The sequence below is a fragment of the Cervus elaphus genome, chromosome X, assembly GCF_910594005.1.
Source record: "Cervus elaphus chromosome X, mCerEla1.1, whole genome shotgun sequence".
Classification (NCBI taxonomy): domain Eukaryota; kingdom Metazoa; phylum Chordata; class Mammalia; order Artiodactyla; family Cervidae; genus Cervus; species Cervus elaphus.
In genome coordinates, this window is record NC_057848.1 from 173613858 (window position 1) to 173637185 (window position 23328).

At 45.7% G+C, this 23328-nt stretch overlaps 1 protein-coding gene across 1 annotated transcript in view; it reads left to right on the top strand.

The window, feature by feature from the left end:
- Positions 1-23328, top strand: part of ANOS1 (anosmin 1) — a 201038-nt gene that overhangs the window by 107665 nt on the left and 70045 nt on the right. The window contains exon 3 of the mRNA XM_043895522.1: positions 6105-6167. Coding sequence (XP_043751457.1) covers positions 6105-6167 — 63 coding nt within the window. The remainder of the gene's footprint in view (positions 1-6104; positions 6168-23328) is intronic.

The window sequence follows — 23328 nt, forward strand, 5'->3', positions numbered from 1 at the left end:
AAAAAAAGGATACAGATGGACTTATTTGCAAAGCAGAAATAGAGACCTAGATGTTATGGATACCCAAGGGGGGGAAAAGGGAATGGGGTGGATTGGGAGATTGAGCCTGAGATATACATATTACTGTGTAAAAAATAGATAACTAATAAGAACCTACTCTGTAGGTCAGGGAGTTCTACACAGTGGCCTGTGGTGACTTCAATGGGAAGGAAATCCAAAACAGAGGGGATATATGTATACCTTTCTAGCCTGTGAAGAACTTGAAGATAGGGTGTGTGTGTGTGTGTATAGTTTATAAATTAAGCAGAACCATCACTTCACATGACACGGTGGTAATGGAATGCAGCGTACGTTTATGAAAAAAAAAATGAACGAGTGATGTAGAAAGAAAGAGAAAAGATACATCGGGAATGTGGCTCACTCGCTGTAACCCTTCTGCAGAACTGCGGATCCACGATTGTGCAGTTCAGTGGGCAACCCTGTATATGTACTCAACACCTCAGACTCACCGCGTTAAATGTGGACTTCCAGCCCTTTCCCGGTGTATCCGCCTTCTGCACCCTCCGCCTTATTGACACCCTCAGCTCCTTTCTGGTGGGGATTAGCAACGTGGGTGCCCGTCCCATTCTCACTTCTCCTACTTTGCCGTTCACAGGTTGATTTTTTTCTCTGCCTTTCACTCGCTGTCGTCTGCTATCCAAACGGCATGTCAACACTACAAGTTGTATGGAGGATATTTGGGAGACTCTATAATAATTTTTGCTCTGGTGTCGTTTCCTTTGTGTCTCACCTCCATCATCCACCTCCCATTCTAACACTCGAGTCATTTTAAGTACGAACTGGGGCAAGCAACTCTGCTCTACAGGGTTGGCCAAAAAGTTCCTGTAGGTTTTTCCATAACATCTCACAGAAAACCCTGACAAAATTTTTGGCCAACCCAATAAGAATGTCAGTGGCCCTTGTTGAATTCCAAGGGCCATCTTCCTAGCCGTGTATTTTATGGCATCTTCTCTTTTTTAGCTTTCGTACTCCATGTATTTACAGTCCTGTTCAGGCCCCAAACCTGTTTACCAGGGATCAGATCGTCCTCATCCTTCTAAGCTGATTCACGTGCCCTTCATTCTGTGAAACCTTCTCCATTTATTGCATATGGAACAACACACCACTTCTCTGGCCTCTCATGGGATGTTCTTCTTCCTTCATTTATTGTACACTTTGGTGCTATTATTGTTGTTCAGTGGCTCAGTCATGTCCAATTCTTTGTGACCCCATGGACTGCAGCGTGCCAGGCCTCCCTGCCCATCACAAAATCCCAGAGCTTGCTCAAATTCATGTCCATTGCGTGATGCCATCCAACCATCTCATCCTCTGTCATCCCCTTTCCTTCTGCCTTCAATCTTTCCCAGCATCAGGGTCTTTTCCAATGAGTCAGCTCTTCGCATCAGGTGGCCAAAGTACTGGAGTTTCAGCTTCAGCATCAGTCCTTCCAATGAATATTCGGGACTGACCTCCTTTAGGATGGACTGGTTGGATCTCCTTGCAGTCCAAGGGACTCTCGAGTCTTCAGCAACACCACAGTTCAAAAGCATCAATTCTTCAGTGCTCAGCTTTTTTATAGTCCAACTCTTACATCCATACATGACTACTGGGTATCTTTCTAGATTAAGTAAAAAAAGAAACTGATAGCTCCATTCTAAATGACGATCAATGTGATTAGCTCATTCAGCTTTTTTGTTTGTTGGTTTCTTTGAAATTTGAAGTTTTTTTTTCATTGGGTTTAAATCAGTAGCCTAGGAGAAAGTGATTTCAAAACTGTTGATCATCCTAAAACTTGAAAGCCTGAAACACTTGTTAGAACATTCATTTTGATTGCTGTTATTTACTGATTGATTTATAGCTTGAGGCAGTATGTGATCATGGCAATTAAAGTTGGAGTTGTCTGTTTGTAGTGTTATTTCTCTCCTATTCCCTTCACTGCGTGCTGCAGTCCATGGGGTCGCAAAGAGTTGGACACAATTTATTGACTGAACAATTCCTTTCACATGTGGAAGAGAGTTTTGGGGGCTACCTTTTTTTTTGGCAAATTTTATTGCTTGGAGAAATAGGAAGTGTTCTATTCTTGTTGGAGGTGTGAGAGAAATGGCTGTCTTTTTTTTTAATCTTTGGCTTTTGTTGAAATCATTTTACCTGGCCAGTAGCATCATAAAGAAATAGAGCTTTGGCAAACTCATCCTGCAAAGGTTTCCTCAAATGTTTACATCTAGGTTGTTCTTGTAATTTTCACAGTAGCAATAGTGTTAGTGGCTCAGTCATGTCTGACTCTTTGCGATGCTGTAGCCCGCTAGGCTCCTCTGTCCATGGGATTCTCCAGGCAAGAATACTGGAATGGGTTGCCATTCCCTTCTCCAGGCGATCTTCCTGACACAGGGATCAAACCTGGGTCTCCTGCATTGCAGGCAGATTGTTTACCATCTACAGGGAAGATTACTAAAAGAAAATGTTGCCTGTCATTAATAATATTTTGATGTGTTTATTTAAATGCTTCTGATTAGTGGTGACTGGAAAAGAAGCAAGTGTGCAATTAAAATAGAACTTTAAGTTGCATACACTGATGCTAGATTTGACAGATGGAGATTGTGGATTAACAAGAAGATAAATGTAGTTTCTTGATTTTACACACTTTCACCAGCCTTTTTGGAGAAGGAAATGGCAACCCACTGCAGTATTCTTGCCTGGATAATCCCACGGACAAAGACACCTGGTGGGCTACAGTCCATGGGGTCGCAAAGAGTCGGACACGACTGAGTGACTCACACACACACACATGTATCTCTGCCATTAGTGTTTCAGATACATGCCTCTTTTTGTAAATAATGTCTGTGTTCTAGAAGGTATTTTTCCCACAAGTTGTCAGCATTATGGTTATTTGGTACTATGGACATCACAGAGGACTGACTTTTTAATACACTGGTGTCTATAGTTGTGAAAATGCAAGTGTGTACATACAATACCTTGTTTTCCTAATTTACATGTTCAGCAATGACAGAAAGATTCACACAATTATTTTGAGATATTTTTAGCCACATTGCATTGAGCAGTTTTTATATGGAATGAATGCTTGTTGGATGTTTCCCGAATGAAATGATGGAGACTTAACTTGTCAGTAGCTGAGCCTCTGTCTGGGAGAAATCCCCAGGTCTTGTGGAATGGTGCTTCTCCACCATACGACGCTTTTTTCAGATGAAAAAAAAAAATTGCAGGTTATTTTTAAAGAGTGCCATTGATTCATTTTGAGCAGTCTTGAGAAGGAGTTGGGCTAAACATATTTATTAAATGGCTGAGCACCAACTTTTTTGGCTAGGAGCCACAGTACTGAAAAGAATGAAATCAGCTTAGAGGGTAAGGTGTTGAACTTACATTTAGCAAACAAATTAACTCTTTAGGGAGCTTATAAAATATGTAAGGTGGACAAGTGTTTAAGCTGTTTCATTTACATTTTTAAATTACTTCATTACTGTTAGAAAATGGTATTCTTTTAGAATTGCTATATTGACGAAAATCTATACATTTGTTTCGGAAGGTACTTGGGAGAGGTGAACACTAATAAACTTGGGACAAGCTTGTACAGATCTTGGAAAAGCATTGATGAGCTCAACATTTTTTTTCATTAAGTCACCAAGAATGAATCTTTTATATTCAGTATTGAAGAATATAAAATCTAGAATATTCTCGGAAGAAATAGCCTGCCCCTTGAAGTCTACATGGAACAAGAAAGAAACTTGTCATCAAATCCTATAGCATTGTTTCCCCCAGGTTTATTGAGATATAATTGACATATATAACATTGTGTAAGTTTAGGGTATATAGTGTGAGATTGGATACATGTATTGGAAAATGTTTACCACACTAACGTAGTTCTTCTTAAAGATCAGTGTTAGCACCGAGATTTCTAGGCGAAATTGCTGAAAGAGGATCTTGGGTTTTGATCCCAGAGATGTGACTCTGTTGGTGTAGGGGCTGGCCGTTGGCTTGCATTTCTGATAACCTGAAAGGTGATGCTTATATTACTGGTCACTGATCACACGTTGAGAGCAGTCCTATGACAGACTGTCAGTTGATAGTCAGTAGTTAGTTTTCATATAGGCAGTTTTGAATATATGAAAGCTCTGAAATAATCATGAGTTTATGGGAGCCATGAGCGTGCCAATATTTAGATAAGTGGCATTTAACCAGACATAATGAATGTTTAATAATGGATAAGTTAATAATTAAATGTTGTATAAAAATATATTTTGAGAATCAAATATCCACTCATATGAAAGTATCATTTTCATTTCAATCATGGGGCCTGACTATTATCTCTTCTTAATTTTGATATATAGGTAGTGTATATTTTGTGTGTTATATAAGCAGTACTAAACATGTATAACAACTGCATTTACATGTATATATACCTTGTTTATTCCATGATGTTATTATTTCTTATTAAAATTGTTGCTGAACAGTGGATCCTGGCTATTATCTTTGATTTATTAAATCGTGTGTATAAATCACATTTAATTGTTCAGTTGAGTCGCTCAGTCGTGTCCAACTCTTTGCAAGCCCATGGACTGCAGCACGCCAGGCCTCCCTGTCCATCACCAACGCCCAGAGTTTACTCAAACTCATGTCCATTGAGTCGATGATGCCGTCCAACCATCTCATCCTCTGTCGGCCCTTTCTCCTGCTGCCTTCAATCTTTCCCAGTAAATTATGGGAATAGTAAATTATGTATATCATATATGTATATATACATACATATGTATATATCCACACTTGATTCTGAAACTCTCATGGCAGAATCTCATATTCAGATTGATTCAATATATTTTAATAGAGTAATTAACCTGGGTAATCCTCAGTGCTGCTGGGATCACTGAGATAAAGACATAAATTAACAATAATGTGTGTGATATTTATACACACACACACACACACACACACACACACATATATATGTACGGGCTTCCCTGGTAGCTTAGCTGGTAAAGAATCCACGTACAATGCAGGAAACCCCAGTTCGATTCCTGGTTGAGAACGATCCCCTGGAAAAGGGATAGGCTACCCATTCCAGTGTTCATGGGCTTCCCTGCTGGCCCAGATGGTAAAGAATCCACCTGCAATGTGGGCGACCTGGGTTCAATCCCTGGGTCAGGAAGATCCCCTGGAAAAGGGAACAGCTATCCACCCCAGCATCCTTGCCTGGAGAATCCCATGGACAGAGGAGCCTGGCGGGCTGCAGTCCATGGCGTTGCAAAGAGTCAGACACGGCTGAGCGACTAAGCATGCACACACACAGACACACACACATATCAAACCCGGGTCTCCTGCATTGCAGGCGGATTCTTTACCAGCTGAGCCATCAGGGAAGCCCAGATGTATACATGCACAGACTTAATGCAATGCTTCAGTCATTTACAGAAGCGCCTTCAGAAAATAGCCCGGTGTTGTCCACTGAAAAGCCAGCTACTGGTAAAGTTCACGAGGAAAAAAAATTCACCTGTTAACAACCCCCTTTGGAAAATCAATTTGATTCACTAAAAGTAAATATCCACGCTGCTGTGCCTGACGGTGGCTGTCACTATTTTTCTTGCCTGTCACCTCAGACGGGGCAGCTTACCTGCCGACCGTGTGGACACAACCCTCTTTCTTCCCAGCTCTATACGATGCTCAGGTTCCTAGTGAAGGGAAGTCGCTCAGACATGTCCGACTTTTTGCAAGCCCGTGGACTGTAGCCCACCAGGCTCCTCCATCCGTGGGATTCTCCAGGCAAGAATACTGGAGTGGGTTGCCATTTCCTTCTCCAAGGGGTCTTCCCGACCCAGGGATCAAACTCGGTCTCCCGCATTCCAGGCAGAAGCTTTACCATCTGAGCTACCAGGGGATTCCCATCAGCTTCCCAGGATGCACATTTAAGATGGGGTGAGCTTCAGCTGGATCTCCCAGCGTCGCTCGGAAACGCTGGCACTGACGAGTCCGGGGCGTGCACAGGTGGGGTGCCTTTCCTCTGGGGCCTTGTTCATCACCTGTGTCCACTGATCGGTCTTCACCCTTCTCTCTCCCAGTGCCTGGAGCCCTGCAAGCTGTCCTGGGACCTGCGGAAGCAGCAATGCCAGAGCTTCTGCGAGGTAAGGGGCGTGCATGCGGCCACAGGCCGAGCTGTGGGCCGGGGAGGTCCTGGGCATTCAGGGAGGGCATCGCGTCCTTCTGGGGCCGGGAGGCTCACTCTGCTTCTGCGGTGAGTGTGCCTGTCTGTGTGTGTGTCAATTCACAGCCAACAAAATTGTTCAGACTTCTAAAAACCCAGGTGGCGGTACTGGTCAAGAACCCCGCCTGCTAATGCAAGAGACCTAAGATACGTGGGTTTGATCCCTGGGTCGGGAAGATCCCCTGGAGAAGGGAATGGCAGCCCACTCCAGTGTTCTTAACCTGGAGAGAATCCCATGGACAGAGGAGCCTGGCAGGCTACAACCCATGTGGTCACAGAGAGTCGGACACGACTGAAGTGACTTTGCGTGCACTTAAGGCCTAGCCACTCACTGCTTCCATTATTAATTAGGCAGGAAAATTATTATTATTATTTTTTTTACTATAAATTAAAAAAAAAATTACAAGCCGTTGGCAGCCTCCCCACCTCACATGATGACCCTTCTCTGAGTGGCTTTCGACATGAGGTTGAAATTCTCGTGCCTTTTGGAAAGAGCCTTGAGTTTTATGGGCTTCCCTGATGGCTCAGCTGGTAAAGAATCTGCCTGCAATGCGGGAGACCTGGGTTCGATCCCTGGGTTGGAAAGATCCCCTGGGTTGGGAAGATCCCCTGGAGAAGGGAAAGGCTACTGTCTCCAGTATTGTGGCCTAAAGAACTCCATGGACAGTCCATGGGGTTGCAAAGAGTTGGACACGACTGAACGACTTGCCCTTCAGTTCCCTTCACTCACGTTTTCTGGGTGGCGGGGTTCTCAGACCATTTGATCTTCCTCTGGGCTGCCCACACCCCCGGGTTGAGACTGGCCCACATTTTCCTGTGTAGAAGGCACCTTCCTTTCCCCATGCTCTCAGTTAGATAACAGAGCACTCCTGTCCCGGGCAACTGCTGTCTAAACTCACCGCTTGTGCCAAAGAAAGAGGGTGCTGCTTTGCAGCACCATATCCTCCAGGGCAGGGAGAAGACTTGAGAGTCCCTTGGACTGCAAGGAGATCCAACCAGTCCATCCCAAAAGAAATCAGCCGTGAAGATTCGTTGGAAGGACTGAGGCTGAAGCTCTAGTACTTTGGCCACCTGATGTGAAGAGCTGACTCACAGCATCTTTCCGATGCTGGGAAAGATTAAAGGCGGGAAGAGAAGGGGATGACAGAGGATGAGATGGTTGGATGGCATCACCGACTCGACGGACATGTGTTTGAGACAACTCGGGGAGATGCTGAAGGACAGGGAGGCTTGGCGTGCTGCAGTCCATGGGGTTCCAAAGAGTCAGATGTGACTTAGCAACTGAACAAGAGCAATTCTCCAGGGCAGACCAGGGGCCCTGCTGTGAGCCTGCAGAGAGCCTGACCACACGGTGGCCACTCAATGTAAGGGGAGTGAGAAAGTCCACAAGGACCTCGAGGATGTGAGTTGGGCCTGTCCACCATGGGAAACCAGAGCAGCAGGGAAGTGGGCAGGGAAGCAGAGACGTGCCCGAGTGGTCTCAGAGGGAAACCTTGCTTCAGCTCTGCTCCAGATGGAACCAGGGCCGATCGGAACTTCCGAGCTGTTCCAGACGAACACAGTGGGGCTGGCCCTCCCCCCAAGCCCTCCATACATTAAATTGAAGTATAGTTGACTTACAGTGTTTCAGGTTCCCAACTGATTCAGTTATACATGTACACATACATTATTTTTCATATTATTGTCCATCATAGGTTATTACAAGATATTGACTACAGTTTCCTGTGCTATACACTTTTGTTGCCTGTTGCGTTTTTTTTTTTTTTTTTTTAATTAGAAATCTAACATCCTGTTCATGAGCACCTGCCTGTCATCCCACTGTTTCTTTGGGTCAGGAGCTTGGGTAGAGCTTCATTGCACTGTCTGCCTAGCATCTCTCATACTTGAAGTCAAGGCATTGGCTGGGTGCCTTCTCAGCCGGGGGCTCGGCTGTGGGAGAAGTCTGCTGTCAACTCATCGCAACTGTTGGCAGGATCCGTTTCCTTGCAGGGGTGGGGCTGTGGTCCTGTCGCCTTGATGACGCGTGGCTGGGGTCCACTCCGAGCTCCTGGAAGGTGCTGGAGATACCTCCCTGTGTGGCCCCCTTCAGCGGCAGATCGCAAAATGGCTTTTAGCAGAATCCTGATCTCCAGCCTGCTGAGACAGAATTTTATGTCATGCACCATAATCTCAGCAGTGACGGTGCTTCACCTCGGCCGGGTTCTGTTGATTAGAAATGTACGCACACACACACACACACACACACACATGGGGAGGTGATGACATCAGGCAGGTTATGACTCAGTGAGGCTCACTCTGCGCCCTGTCTATTCGAGAGTCTAGTCGGTGGTTTGGTCAGTAAGCTGTGTCCAACTCTTGTGATCCCATGGGCCTGGCGGGCTACAGTCCACGAATACCGGAGTGGGTTGCCAGGTCCTCCTCCAGGGCATCTTCCCGACCCAGGGATCGAACCTGGGTCTCCTGCATCGCAGGCGGATTCTTTACGGACTGAGCCACCAGGGAAGCCCTTGTCTAATACAGAAGCAGATAAAACCAGGGGATTCAGGTCTCTTGAGACCACATTGATCAGAAGTGGAACTCAGCAAAGCAAAGTAGTGAGTTCGTGCAGAGACCAGGGGTGTGAGGCCACCTCTGCATGCCCTACGTTCTGTAAAGCGCACTCCTGTTTTATTTTGTATTCTATTCCGTACACAAACCGCACATCTACAGGAACTAAAACATGGGGCTGGCAAGTCTAGAGGAACAAGATGTGCTATTCTTCACTTGAGAAACGCATTATCCATTAACATCCCTGAGTCTGGGTAAATAGGTTTGTGTCAGATCCCTGAAACGGGAAATACAACTGCAGGTCCTTTGAAACCTTTCTCCGTGACATTGCAGACGTGATAGTGGGCTTCTGTGAATCTCCTTCTGTCTGAAATAACCGTGCGGGACATCTGAACCACGTCTGGTTTAATAAAATGAGACTGGAAGCCTGCACACCACAACTAGCGTTGGACCCCGCTAGGCACAGCTAAGCAAGCCCGTGAGGCAGCAAAGGCCCAGCACAGCCAAAATTAAATATTTTTTTAAAATGGGATGTGTGTACAAATTGTGATATGCTGTGGCAGAAAGGTTCGCTGAAGCTTGAAAGGTGGGGAAAAGAGAGGCTACTTAACGTGAGGAACTTTGTAGAGAGCTCCCAGCCCAATGGTCCAAAAGCTCAACGCTTAATATTTAACTTTAGTTGCTTTGATTGTTCTTATTTCTGCATTTTTTTTTTGCTCCTGTTTTATTGTGCTGTAAATGTCTGACTGTTTTGTTTCCTAGAGATTGAATCCTGGAAGGACCCATTCCTATTTCAGTGTTTTCAAGGCTAGGCATTCATTGAGAAGACCTGTCCATCCTCCCGGTTATTACATTTCGTGTTAAGAAGGTATCCAGGTTCCGTATTGTCAAGAACCTAAGCTTTCCCTTCGTAAGAGTCCGAACCCAGGACGACTCCAGATTTTAGTCCTCTACGGCAGAAACAACTAGACAATTAGAGATATTTGGTCCAGTGTATTCACTTGTAAAATGGTCCAAGCTTTATCTTCAAAGGTGTGAGCTTGCAAACCACTCCCCAAAGAGCAAAACCAGTCTGTCCCTTGCTTTTGTAAATCAGGTTTTATTGGAACGTTGTCAGAACAGTTTTTTGTTTTTTTTTAAATGTATTATCTACAACTGCTCTTGTCTTACAACAGCAGTGTTGGGTAGTTGCAACATGGCGTGTGGCCCATAAAGCTGAAACTTTGGCGAAAATCTGGCCCTTCCCATTTCCACTTTCTGAGCGAAGTCGCTCAGTTGTGTCCAACTCTTTGCAGCCCCATGGACTGTAGCCTGCCAGGCTCCTCCTCCGTCTGTGGGATTCTTCAGGCAAGAGAACTGGAGTGTGGTTGCCATTTCCTTCTCCAGGGGATCTTCCCAACTTAGGGATTGAACCCGGGGGTCTCCTGCATCGTAGGCAGATGCTTTTACCGTCTTCTGAGCCAGCAGGGAAGAAGAACCACAAGGCATCATGATACCCACGCACCCCCCCTACCCAGTCAGACTGCCATCCCGTCTTCATCTGTATCACCAGCACCCAAGTCTAAACATAAAGCATCGTTCTTGGTCATTTTGGTCTTAGAATTATCCTGCATGGTAAAGATTTTCAGGGGCATCTTGTTTGTTTGTTTTGTTGGCTTCGCTAGGTCTTCAGTGCTGGGCGCCGGGGTTCACCAGCTGCAGCGAGGAGAAAATGCTGTTTGTTTGTGGTGTGGTGCAGGATTTTCATTGCGGTGGCTTCTCTTGTTGCAGAGCATGGGCTCTAGACGAGTGGGCTTGAGTAGCTGCAGCACGCAGGCTCTGAAACACAGTCTCACACAGGTGGTGCACAAGCTTAGTTGCTCTGTGGCATGTGGGATCTTCCCGGCCCAGGGAATGGAACCCATGACCTCTGCATTGGCAGGTGAACCCTAAACCAGTGGACCACCAGGGAAGACCCCAGGGGCATAGATAGATAATAACATACCTAGAACTGATTCATCACCTTCTCATGTATTAACTCTTTTGATTATGGACACAGTTCTGCTTTCGCTACCCTTTCAGGCTACAGGCAAAGCCAACAATCTTATTTTTTAACCAAAAAAAGTTAAATGTATTAGGCCAGGAATCTTTCAGGACTCTCTCTGTGGGGTCATAACGTATGATTTCTCATGTTTATGAAATATGTTTTTTTTTCCCACAATAGGTACATGGATAGATGCTGCTTTGTTGCCTGAGTTATTAACTATTATTCCCTTCCTCTTACTTTCATAAAATCCTAGATGAGATGGCTGGATGGCATCACCGACTCGATGGGCATGAGTTTGAGTAAACTCTGGGAGTTGGTGATGGACAGGGAGGCCTGGCGTGCTGCGATTCATGGGGTCGCAAAGAGTCGGACACGACTGAGCGACTGAACTGAACTGAACTGAACTGAAGAACCATGATAAACTATGACAGTTCATCTTACTAGTCATAAAATGCATGTCTTCCTACGTTTAAATGTTCTTTCTTATGATGGATGGAATCTTAAAATTATACAAGAAAGCACCTTTTTTCCTTGCTAGCAGTAGATAGATAATCTTCTGTGTTATAGCTGTTGTTGCCTTACTTTTTTTAAATTTTCATTTATTTTTATTCGTTGGAGGCTAATTACTTTACAATATTGCAGTGGTTTTTGCCACACGTTGACATGAATCAGGCATGGATTTACATGTGTTCCCCCCTCCCACCTCCCTCCCCATCCCATCCCTCTGGGTCTTCCCAGTGCACCAGCCCCGAGCGCTTGTCTCATGCATCCAACCTGCCTTACTTTTGATGGCGCATGATGCATCACAGGTTACACATGGCCTTCTTGGTGATGTCACACCTCCCACCTTTAACTGTGATGTTTCTGACTTCCTAACATGCCCACCCTAGCAGGATGTCAGCTGACAGTCAACACTGGCCATCTGAGCTGTGTACTCGGGGTCTTTGAAAGCTGAGAGCTCACCTGTATCAGGGGTCAGTCAGTGAGGGAAGCCGTCCCTGCCTCGTATTGAACTTGACATTCCGTCTGCCTGCTGATGCGGTCCTGGTCAGGGTGAAAATAGGAACAAAGAGGAGGCTGGCTCTCTGCCACAGACAGCAGCGTTGATTTATTTCTTTGTGCTTTCTGATTCTCAAAATATTTTTTTTTTCCACCTTACTCCATTTGATTTTCATGGCAATTCTCAGGAGAAGTTATGTCTGAATTTTGCTAGGTGAACGTTGCGGGCCATGAAGCTGACACACGAGGAGAAAATGAGATGACATTGTTGAGACGCAGAGAGATGAGACCTGAAATCAAGGGCATGTGATTTCTAGTTATGTTTCTTTCCCACCGTCCTCTGTCCCAGGCACCTCCGTCTAACCTGCTCCATGTCACAACACCCAGAGTGGAAGATAGGAGTTTTAGGTCCCTCAGCAGAAAGTACAGAATGAGCCTATCTGTTGGGTGAAGTCATTGTCCCCACCACTAGTGTGTTCACAGACTTGCTCTCAAATGAGAAGGAAGCTTTGATTGTGCAAAATCAGAGTTCATTCAAGGTCCTCCAAGGAATTAAAGGAAGAGCAAGTTTCCTTGGTAACTTCAGGGTCTCCTCGTCCTTGGGATATTCCAACATGACTGGAAGGAGACCCCCAAAACTGTGGTGTTCATCACACCCCACTTCTTGCCATCAAAACTTGTCTTCTTTCTGCTCCTTCATAGCCCAATCTTGTTGTCTTCAGATCTGGGGTGTTAAGTAAATGCATCGCTCTAGGGATTTAGGCAGAGTCCTCCCCTGTCTGGGTGTGTTTCTATAAGAGTTAAAGGTACTGAAAGAAATTGATGAGGGCTAAACAGATAAAATTGTATAATCTGGCCCAGGTGTGTGCATGAGACAGCGGATCAGCCCATAGAATTTGCTACACGTTAGCAGTCTTTGGCTTCAGAGTGTCAGAACAATAGCCGACCTGATTAGAACATCCCTGTGAAGGGACATGTGCAGATGGACTTTGGTACTGATGCTTCTGAACTGTGGTGTTGGAGGAGAGGACTCTTGAGAGTCCCTTGGGCTGCAAGGAGATCCAATCACTCCATCCTAAATGAAATCAGTCCTGAATGTTCATTGGAAGGACTGATGTTGAAGCTGAAACGCCAATACTTTGGCCACCTGATGCAAAGAGCTGACTCATTGGAAAAGACCCTGATGCTAGGAAAGATTGAGGTCAGGAGGAGAAGGGGACAACAGAGGATGAGACGGGTGGATGGCATCACCGACTCGATGGACATGAGTTTGAGTAAACTGCGGGAGTTGGTGATGGGGAGGCCTAGCGTGCTGCAGTCCACGGGGTCGCAAAGAGTCGGACACGACTGAGCGACTGGACTGAACTGAACTTGGAACAGAGTCATATCTTCTCTTTCTTGGGGTTGAGGATATGCCAGAGCTGTACGAAAACAAAGCTGACTTTGGGAGACATGATCCAGTCACTTCTGTTCTCTTGAAAAGTCAATTAGTGGCCCATTCGGAGTCCATTAAGTTAGTGTCCAGTATAAAAAGATGGACTCTGTTTGTATTGAAATGGGTTGCTGTTTGGGAATGTTTTCTAAAGAAAAGTCATAGTATGGCTCCTGGGTACTCCCTTTAGGGGAGTTGTTCGTATTTGGGGGGCAAATTGGATGGCTCTTGAGGTGGAAGCCTGCTGGTCAGAAGCAGAGGTTCTTTTTTCTTGTATAGCGTGAGCGCTGCAGCAGGTGAAAGATGTAGGTGGGCTAGGCCAGGGTGGTGGTCCAGAAGGTAGGCAGAGTGCTTATCACGTATTCTGAATGGAGAGCTGACCACATCGGATGACAGGTGGCATAGGAAAAATGGGGATGGGGAGTGAAGAATTGATGATGAGCCTGGAGTCTTTGTCTTCAACAGCGCAGGGAAGGGAACTGAGATGACCCTGAGCTGATACCAAGATGTGGAGTACATGGCAGGTGCAGATTTTGGCGGGGCAGGAGAAAAGGATGATCGGAGACTGTGTCTGAGACGCAAACCATACTGCCACCTGAGATGCGTTATGGGCACACTGATCCATGAGTCTGCAGTTGAGGGGAGAGATCAGGCTGGAAATGCAGACGTCATGGCTGATAGGCGGTACTTCAAGTCATGAAGCTGGATGAAGTGGTAGAAAGACAGGAGCTTACTGAGTTATGCCCTGAATCGCAGTGGTATAAGGATGGGAGCCTAGGAAGACCCAGCAAGTGGAGGAAGTTCAGTTCAGTTGCTCAGTCGCGTCTGACTCTTTGCGACCCCATGGACTGCAGCACGCCAGGCCTCCCTGTCCATCACCAACTCCCAGAGTTTACTCAAACTCAGATCCATCATGTGAGTGATGCCATCCAACCATCTCATCCTCTGTCATCCCCTTCTCCTCCCGCCCTCAATCTTTCCCAGCATCAGGGTCTTTTCCCATGGGTCAGTTCTTCACATCACATGGCCAAAGTATTGGAGCTTCAGCTTCAGCATCAGTCCTTCCAATGAATATTCAGGACTGATTTCCTTTAGAAGTCAGTTGGTTGGATCTCCTTGCAGTCCAAGAGCCTCTCAAGAGACTTCTCTAACACCACAGTGGACTAAGGGAAGCTGTTAAGATGGGAGAAAGTTGAGCATCCCTAGTGGTACAGTGGCTGAGACTCTGTGCTCCCAGAGGAGAAAGTCCAGGGTGGAGGTCTAAAGGACACACGGCAACAGTTTTTTAAGAAAAGTATTAGTCATTCAGTCATGTCCAGAATCCCAGGGACAGAGGAGCCTGGTGGGCTGCCATCTACGGGGTCGGTCAGAGTCAGACACAACTGACGTGACTTAGCAGTAACAGCAGCATGTCCAGCTCTTTGCAACCCCATGGTCTGTGCATGGAATTCTCTAGGCAAGAATACTGGAGTGGGTAGCCTTTCCCTTCTTCAGGGGATCTTTGCGACCCAGGGATAAAACTGGGGTTTCCTGCATTGCAGATTGTTTTACTGTCCGAGCTCCCAGGGAATCCCAAGAAGGAAGCAGTAATGGACTGTGTCTGCAAGACTGGGGAGGTCTGAAAATTGATCAAGGTCATGGGCCACCTTCATAAGGGCAGAATTAGAAGGTGGCTGCAGAGAAAGCTTGGTGGACGTGTTTCAGAGGAGTGGGCAGGCAGCTTGCGGAGAGGAGGGGAGCTGCGAGAACATTTCACGGACATGAGTTTGGGTAAGCTCTGGGAGTTGGTGATGGACAGGGGGGCGCGGCATGATGCAGTCCATGGGGTTGCAGAGAGTCGGACATGACTGAGCGACTGAACTGAACTGAGCTGAGGGCATGTGGGCCCAGCTTCCGGGCATGGGAAGCTGTGAAGGGGGACGCGTGGAAGTGTCCTTCTGTTCGTGTAATGGAGTGGTTTGCTGAGAAAAGTGGTGGCTAGCAGGACCTGCACATTTCCCTAAAGTGTTAGCTCCTATGACTGCAATGAATAAGGTTTTCTTTTTACAAACGCTGGGCGTTTACTTTTATATTTTTATAGTAAAGAAATGTGTTGGTGATAGACTCTGGGTCGTGATCCTTGGGTCAGTTACAGATTTGGTTCAAGTTTTCGACTTGGGGTGGAAGTCATGGAACTGAAACGGTTTGTGGAATGGTGAAGAATTTTATAATCACTATGAGAGTTCATTTGCCATCGTTTTATGAAAGAAGCTGCCCTCATTAGAACAAGTTTGACTGTCCTGGAAAATGAGGATATCAAGAATATTGAATGACGTTTTATTGTCACTGGGTGAGTTATTCTCTGGGTGGAACATGTTCTCCATGGAATGTAGCCTTTTTTTTCCCCCCCGAGCAGTGAGGCTCAATTTTCAGTGAATTTTTATGTGGCGCTGGGGAGTGTAGAATTATACGAGACTCTGTTGAGGAGAACTGATGAGGTTGGAAAATTTGTTTAAGAGACTGAGACTGGAGGCTATTTGGAATGATTTAAAGACTTATCCTGTCTGAGAAGAGGGATTAGGCAGGTAGCCACACAACAAGTTAGGGGAATGTCTTGGAAATTGCTAAAGCTAATTTAGGTAAAAGATACATTTAAGCACTTAAACAGTGGCAGAACATAACAGAGATTGGGTAAATAGTAGGTGTTTTTATGATGAAGGCAAAGTGCAAGGTCATCGCTTTGAAGATTCCACGATAACGTCCCACTGAACAGTCGAAAAGTGAACGTGTCCAGTGTTCAGTCGGGTCCGACTCTTTTGCGACCCCATGGACTGTAGCCCGCCAGGCTCCTCCATCCATGGGATTCTCCAGGCAGAAATACTATAGTGGGTTGCCATTCTCTCCTCCAGGGGATCTTCCCAACCCAAGGATTGAACCCCTTGTCTCCCAGATTGCAAACAGATTCTTTACCATCTGACCCCCCAGGAAAGCTCAGTCATGGAGGAAACACAGCAAATGCTCACAAGTCTGTTCCTAAGTTTTAACTTCCTTCCTAAGACGGTCAGGGTGGGAAAGATGAAAAAGAAGGGGCTGTGGTCGGGGCGTTCATTCTGGGAAAATGATTCTTGTATTTTCTCACCTTGGAAAGGCCTGACTATACGCCACGGGGACATGGACAGGAGCATGCAGTGGGAGATGCTCTGGGGAAAAAGCCCAGGTTTCTGGAGTCAGAGACGAGGTTTTTGAATCACGTTTCAGTTGCAGAGATGAAAGAGAGACGGCTTCTCCATACAGCTTCCAGGGACCAGACTTGGTCCTGCTGCACATACGTCACCCAGAGTTTTTTTTTTTTTTTTTGGCTAAAGTGCAGATTCAGACCCAGCAGGCTTGGGCCGTGAGCATGAGGGTCCGTGTGTCGCAGTAATGCTGGTCAAGGACTAACAAGTGTGCGTGTGGGTGCTGCTCACTGATCCTGGGGTTCCGTGTAAGGGCTCGGCTTGATGAAGTCTTGTCATTATCCTCTCTGGTATTCCGTAGAAAGAAAGTATACAGTGACTCATAGAGGTGTTTTAAGGTGGCAGGGGGATCCCTCCCTCTTCTTATCATTTAAAATGCAGAGTTGCTCTTTTTCAAAAACTTCTTGAGGTGATGTATTTTTTCTCCCTGTTTTCCTCGTTTCTTTCTTTGTCTCTCTCTCTTTTTTTTTTTCTTTCTTTCATCTGTTCTGTGTCTTCATTTCAGAGCATGCAAGCTGTCTAGTTGTACACAGGCTTAGTTGTCTCAAGGCATGTGGGATCTCAGTTCCCCGACCAGGGATCGAACCTGCGTCCCCTGCATTGCAAGACAGATTCTTAACCATTGGACCACCGAGGAAGCTCTCACTGTCTATTTTTCAGTTCTTTTTTTTTTTTTCTGTGTCTGATTGTAATATGGTTATGGTACCTTGATGGGGTAGCCTTTATATGTCTTCTGTTTGGGGTAAGACTCTTCTAATTGTAGGCTTATAATTTTAATCAAGTTTTTTTTTTTTTTTTTTAACATCCTCCATGTCCTGTCTTCTGGGGACCTGATTCTATGTGATAGACTTTATATGGCCTTCTCATCAGGGAATCTCTGATCTTGTTTTTTTGTTGTTGTTGTTGGTGTTGGTGTTCATTTCCCCACCCACCCCCATGCCCTGCTTCAGTTTGATGATTTTCATCGTTGTGACTTCAACTTCCCATCAAGTGATCTTTCCTTCGACAGCGTCTGACACTTTTAAAATCCTATCTGGTATATTTTTTGTGTTTTCGTCTTTGCTTCTGCAAGTTTCCTGCAGGCCTTTCTTGCATCTTCTGTTTCTCTTTTCTCTGTGTGCATGTCTTCTTGTATATTCCCAAGGTATGCAGAGCATATTTATAAAATATCCTCTCACATGTCTTTTTCTGCTAACTACATCACCTTTAGATTCTCTGTGTCCCTTGTGGTTGCATATCAGTTTCCTGCTTCTTTGCATGCCAGCTGATTTTTTACTAGATGTGACTTTTTCGAGTTCTCAATTCTGCTGTGTTTCTGTAAAAAGCATTGGACTCTTTTGGCGTGTAGATAGTTACTTGACATCCATTTCTTCTGCAGAGACTTGCTTTTAAACTTTCTTAGGGCAGAGTCAGAGCAGCCTTTAGTCCAGAGCTCATGTATCCCCATTACTAAGGTGATTAGAGAAGGAAATGGCCCTGAACTCCAAGATGCATGCCTGGAGAATCCCATGGACCGAGGAGCCTGGCGGGCTACAGGCCACGAGGTTGCAGAGAGTCAGACATGAATGAGCCGCTGAGCGCTAAGGTGATGCTTCTGTTAGGACTCTGCCCGAGGCCCTGTGTGTTATGTATCCTCTCTGCTCTGACGGCTGGAATGGGAGGTGCTAGGCTCCTTGGAAGTCTAGGCGTGCTTTGCCCTGGTGCTTTTTCTTCTGGCACTTTCTGCCGTTCTTGTGAACTTTCACCACGTGCATGTTCAAAGAGCAGTATTCAGCCCAACCCCGGGGGGTCCCTCACACCTCTCTGGGTTTCTGTATCCAGTTCCATCCTTCCTGATTTTTTATTTTTTTTTGCTCACAGGATCTACACATTTCAGCCTCCTCACACTCGCATTTTGGCTAGGCTGAGTCTTGGTCGATTTGCACGGGCTTTGCTCTGTGTGTAGCAGGTAGGGGTTGCACACGTTTCTCATTGCAGTGGCTTCTCTTGTTGCCGAGTGCGGGCTCTAGGCACACGTTTCCTCAGCAACTGCAACACTCAGGCCTGAGGGCTGCAGCTCAGGCGCTCTGGAGCGTGGGCTCAGTTAGTTCCGGCGCTTGGGCTTAGTTGCTCTGCAGCGTGAGGGCATCTTCCCAGACCAGGAATCGAACCCGTGTCCCCGCCATTGGCAGGCGGTGATTCTTATCCATTGTGCCACCAGGGAAGTCCCAGCCTTCTCAAACTCTGATCTCTTTCTGCTCAACTCAGAAGCACCTTTCAACATCTGTCCCGGCCCCATGGACTCGAACCCGCCCCCGGGCGTGCATTTTTGGTCCTCTCTGGGGTCTCCTCCTGTGTGTACACTCTCAGGAAACAGCCCTGTGCAACCTGGGGGCTCTTATCTGAACGGCTCCGGTAAAGTGTGAGAGTCATACACTTTTATCAGAACAGTAGTAGGAAGGTGGCGTTCTGAAAATACGTGTTTCTGATTTTTCTCCTAACTTGATAGCATTCACGGCCACGGTCTACAGTTTGCCTGGGAAGCAAGTTGATGGTCATGACATTTAATCCCAACTGGGAGACTAAACAACAACTCCCATCTGGAAATAGCCACAATTACCTGCACAGAGGAACCATAGCAAAACTGTCTTTAGAAATTCCTGCTTAAAAGGTTGACCCTTGGCTGGCTTCTGGAAAGTTAAGAATTGGAGGGGAGGGCTTCCCACCCCCTGCCCCTAACTGATAAGAGGGGCTCGCCCTTCCTAAACTGTTGGCCCCTGTTCCCTTCTGGGAGTCTGGACTCTGGTCCATGCTGGGCAGAAGGAACCTCAGTGACCAGCCTCCCAGAAGAACTCTGGGCCTCAGGTCCGCCCCCAGAACTTCTCTAGATGACGGCATTCCACACGTGCTGCAAGAACTTGTGGCTGGACGGATTGAGTGCGTCCTGTGTGGCTCTAATGGGAGACTCTTCACCTGGTTTCTTCTGGACTTCTCCCCACGGGCCCTTCCCTTATGCCTGTTTTGCTCTGGATCTTTCTACTGCAGTCCATCACAGCCCTGAGTATGGGGGTCCTAAAATTAAGTTCAAGGTTTCCTGCCCCATTCCTTCTAAGCTACCATAGTTTTAAACACATATTCTTTTATTTTTAGTTTTAATATATCATGTTCTCTTTTTCTAAAAATTGCTATTCATAATTTTTTCCATTTTCAGTTCAGTTCAGCTGCTCAGTCGTGTCCGACTCTTTGTGACCACATGGACCGCAGCACACCAGGCCTCCCTGTCCATCACCAACTCCCAGAGCTTGCTCAAACTCATGTCCATCAAGTTGGTGATGCCATCCAACCATCTCATCCTCTGTTGTCCCCTTCTCCTCCTGCCTTCAATGTTTCCATTTTAGTTTTCCATATATGTGGGTGAGAAAATGATTAGTAATTCTTTTATGCTAATTTCTGTATTTCTGGCTTTCTAAACTTGATCCCGCCTCAGTATCTTTTAAAAGACACCATTTTCTTTGGGATTATTCATGACAGATTCTGCCTTCTGCTATGCCTGAAGTCCAAATTGATCTGCACACTCTTTTTCTCACATAACATATATGTGCATCACTTCAGTCATGTCCGATTCTTTGAGACCCCATGGATTGTAGCCCATCAGGCTCCTCTGTCCATGGGATTCTCCAGGCAAGAATGCTGGAGTGGGTTGCCATGCCCTCCTCCAGGGGATCTTCCCGACCCAGGGATCGAACCCATGTCTCTTACATTTGCCACTAACACCACCTGGGAAGCCCTATATATACATATGTATGTATAAGCTTTATTTTGGGGGGGGGGGGTGCTGTGCTAGCCAGTCTACTCTTTATTTCTGTTAACTTGTGAAACAGCTGAATTTTACCATTGCATAGTTTTGCAAGAAAGGCTCGTGAGTATTATATTCTCCGAGTCTTTATGTCTTTGAGAATATTTCTGTCATATGTATATTTAAATAACAGTTGAGCTGATTTTATTTTTTTATATTCTTTAGTATTATATATATATTTAGTATTATATAGCATATATAGTATTATTTTATATTCTTTAGTATTATATACTATTATATGTTCTTTAGTATTATACAGTAATATATATATTATTATTATATACTATTATATATTCTTTAATGTTATATAGTGATATATATTACATATATATTTTTAGTATTATATATTTTTCTACTGGCTTCACACATTAAATTTGATAGAGAGAAATTAACCCAGGAGAAAGCTTATTCTCCCCATCGTAATCAGCTTGCCTTTTCTACCTGCATGCCTGAGAAATTCTCTCTTTATTGTTGAAGTTCACTAGTGCATGATGTATCTCAGTGTTGCTCATTCTTATCAGTATTCCTGGACTATAACTGTTGTTTTGATTTACATATATATCATTTATGTGTGTGTGCCTGTGTTCAATGGTATCCAACTCTTTGGCGACCCCATACTATAACTTGCCAGGCTCCTCTGTCTGTGGGATTCTCCAGGCAAGCATACTGGAGTGGGTTGCCATTTCCTTCTCCAGGGGAACTTCCCGACCCAGGGATCGAACCCTGGTCTCCTGCATCACAGAGAGTCTTTACCGTTGCCGCTGCAAGGGAGTCAGGGAGAAACTGAGGCCTCCTATTTAGGTCATTTCTTATGCATTTGTTTATTTTACTGAATTTGATGTGTTTGTGTTCATCGTCCCATGATTTCCACACTAATTATTTTAATGTACAGTAATGGCCACCCACTCCAGTATCCTTGCCTGGAGTGATCCCATGGGCAGAGGAGCCTGGCGGGCTACAGCCCATGGGGTCGCAAAGAGTCAGACACGACCTAGTGACTAACACACCACTACCATCACCTTCATTTCACACCAAAATGAAGATAACGGTGTCTTTTTAAAAAGCATCCAAGAACGATCAGCTGCTGTTGTTAGTATTTCATTTTCGTTTAACCATCGGCCACCAGAAAGTTGATCTTAGCGTGTTGCGCAGGTGGGGTAATGAAAACGCAAGTTTAGTTTTGAGCTAAGAGATGGGGAGGTAGGAGAGATTTATAAGAATTAATTCATATTCTATAGAGTATTAATTAAAACATGAAGGATTTCCCCCTTCATCCAGTGCATTCAACAGCATTTTTCCCTGAGTGCGCTGCTTTTCCGAGCCCTTCTTTGAATGTATTGGGCTCCCCTGGTGGGTCAGATGGTAAAGAATCTGCCTGCCATGCAGGAGACTTGGGCTCGCTCTCTGGGTGGGGAAGATCCCCTGGAGAAGGGAATGGCAACCCACTGCAGTATTCTTGCCTGGAGGATTCCATGGACAGGGGAGCCTGGCTATGGTCTACTGGGTCGCAAAGAGTTGGACACGACTGAGTGACTAACACTGATGTGTTTTCTTACTCCGACTTAACTTTCTCTCACCTGTAAGCATTTTTGTCCTTATGCCACTGAACTTGTCAATTGTAAGTGATGATGAAAGACGTGGGGAGAGACCTCTTGTACAGATGCCAAATGTTCTCTCACTTGCATTCAGACCAATAATATTTTTCAACCTAACCCCAGAGGATTATCCAAGATAACTGACAGAGAACGTCAAAATTTGCCTTCCGTGCGTGTCAACAGTGGAACTGTTAAGTAGAACGCCTCTGAAAGATTACTAAATCCACGGATTTGTGAGACGGTCTGCATGTAAGTTCAGAGTGCAGATGGTTTCTTGTAAGTTCCAAGGGGGCCCAGTTCCCTCCTTAGAGGTCTCAGGCCCGGGCCTCGTAGGGGGGCATGTTAGAGACTGGTGGGTGGTCATATCATTGGAGAAGCAGAGCCAACTCTTGCTCTGACCTTTATAGCATTTTGGTCAGAATAACAGAAGAATCTGGAAATGTTAAACAGGAAATGTGTAGTGGTGGAGAAAGGAAAGAGATGTCCATGGGTCCAGTCCTGTTGAGTAGCTGGTGTGACCTACTCTGCACGGCATTACCTGGTTGTCTGTATGCACAATCTCACGTAATCCTCAGCATCTCGTGTGCAACGTGACAAGCTCAGGGACCAGTCTAGAACACTCCAGCCCAGACAGGAACTTTCCCAACTTCTTTCTGTGGACCTCAAAATAATCACCCTCCCGCAAAATCGCGTTTTTGAAACCCTCACGAAAAGGAGATGTATGTAATTGTACGGAACAACCCTTACATCAACTGGAAGATCCAAATTATTGTACAAATTATGATCATTTCGAGAAGGGAATGGCAACCCACTCCTGTATTCCTGCCTGGAGAAATCCCATGGAGAGAGGAGCCTTGGCCGGCTATAGTCCATGGGGTTTAAAAGAGTCAGACACGACTGAGTGACTAACACACACAGACAAATCAAAGAGAATTAAATAAAATGATTGAGAAGACCATAAAGTTGAATTTAGATTACACACTAAAAACATTGCTTTCATATTTTTTTTTTTAAAAAAAGGAATGTTGTTAAGGGTTTCTCACGGTGACTACACACAGAAGCAATTGATGGAACAATAGTTCACATAGTAACTGGGGTGACTTAGCTCACTAATCGGCAAATAGTCCTGCTGTCCCCCTATATCAGGGTTTCCGTAGTGGCTCAGATGGTAAAGAACCCGCCTGCCGATGCAGAAGATGTGAGAGATACAGGTTCGATCCCTGGGTCGGGAAGATCCCCTTGGAGACGGGCATGGCAACCCACTCCAGGATTCTTGCCTGGAGAATCCCCAGGGACAGAGGAGCCTGATGGGCCTACAGTCCATGGGGAAGGATATCACAACCTGCTCCAGCGTTCTTGCCTGGAGAATCCCATGGACAGAGGAGCCTGGCGGGCTACAGTCCATGAGGTCGCAAAGAGTTGATTGGGACTG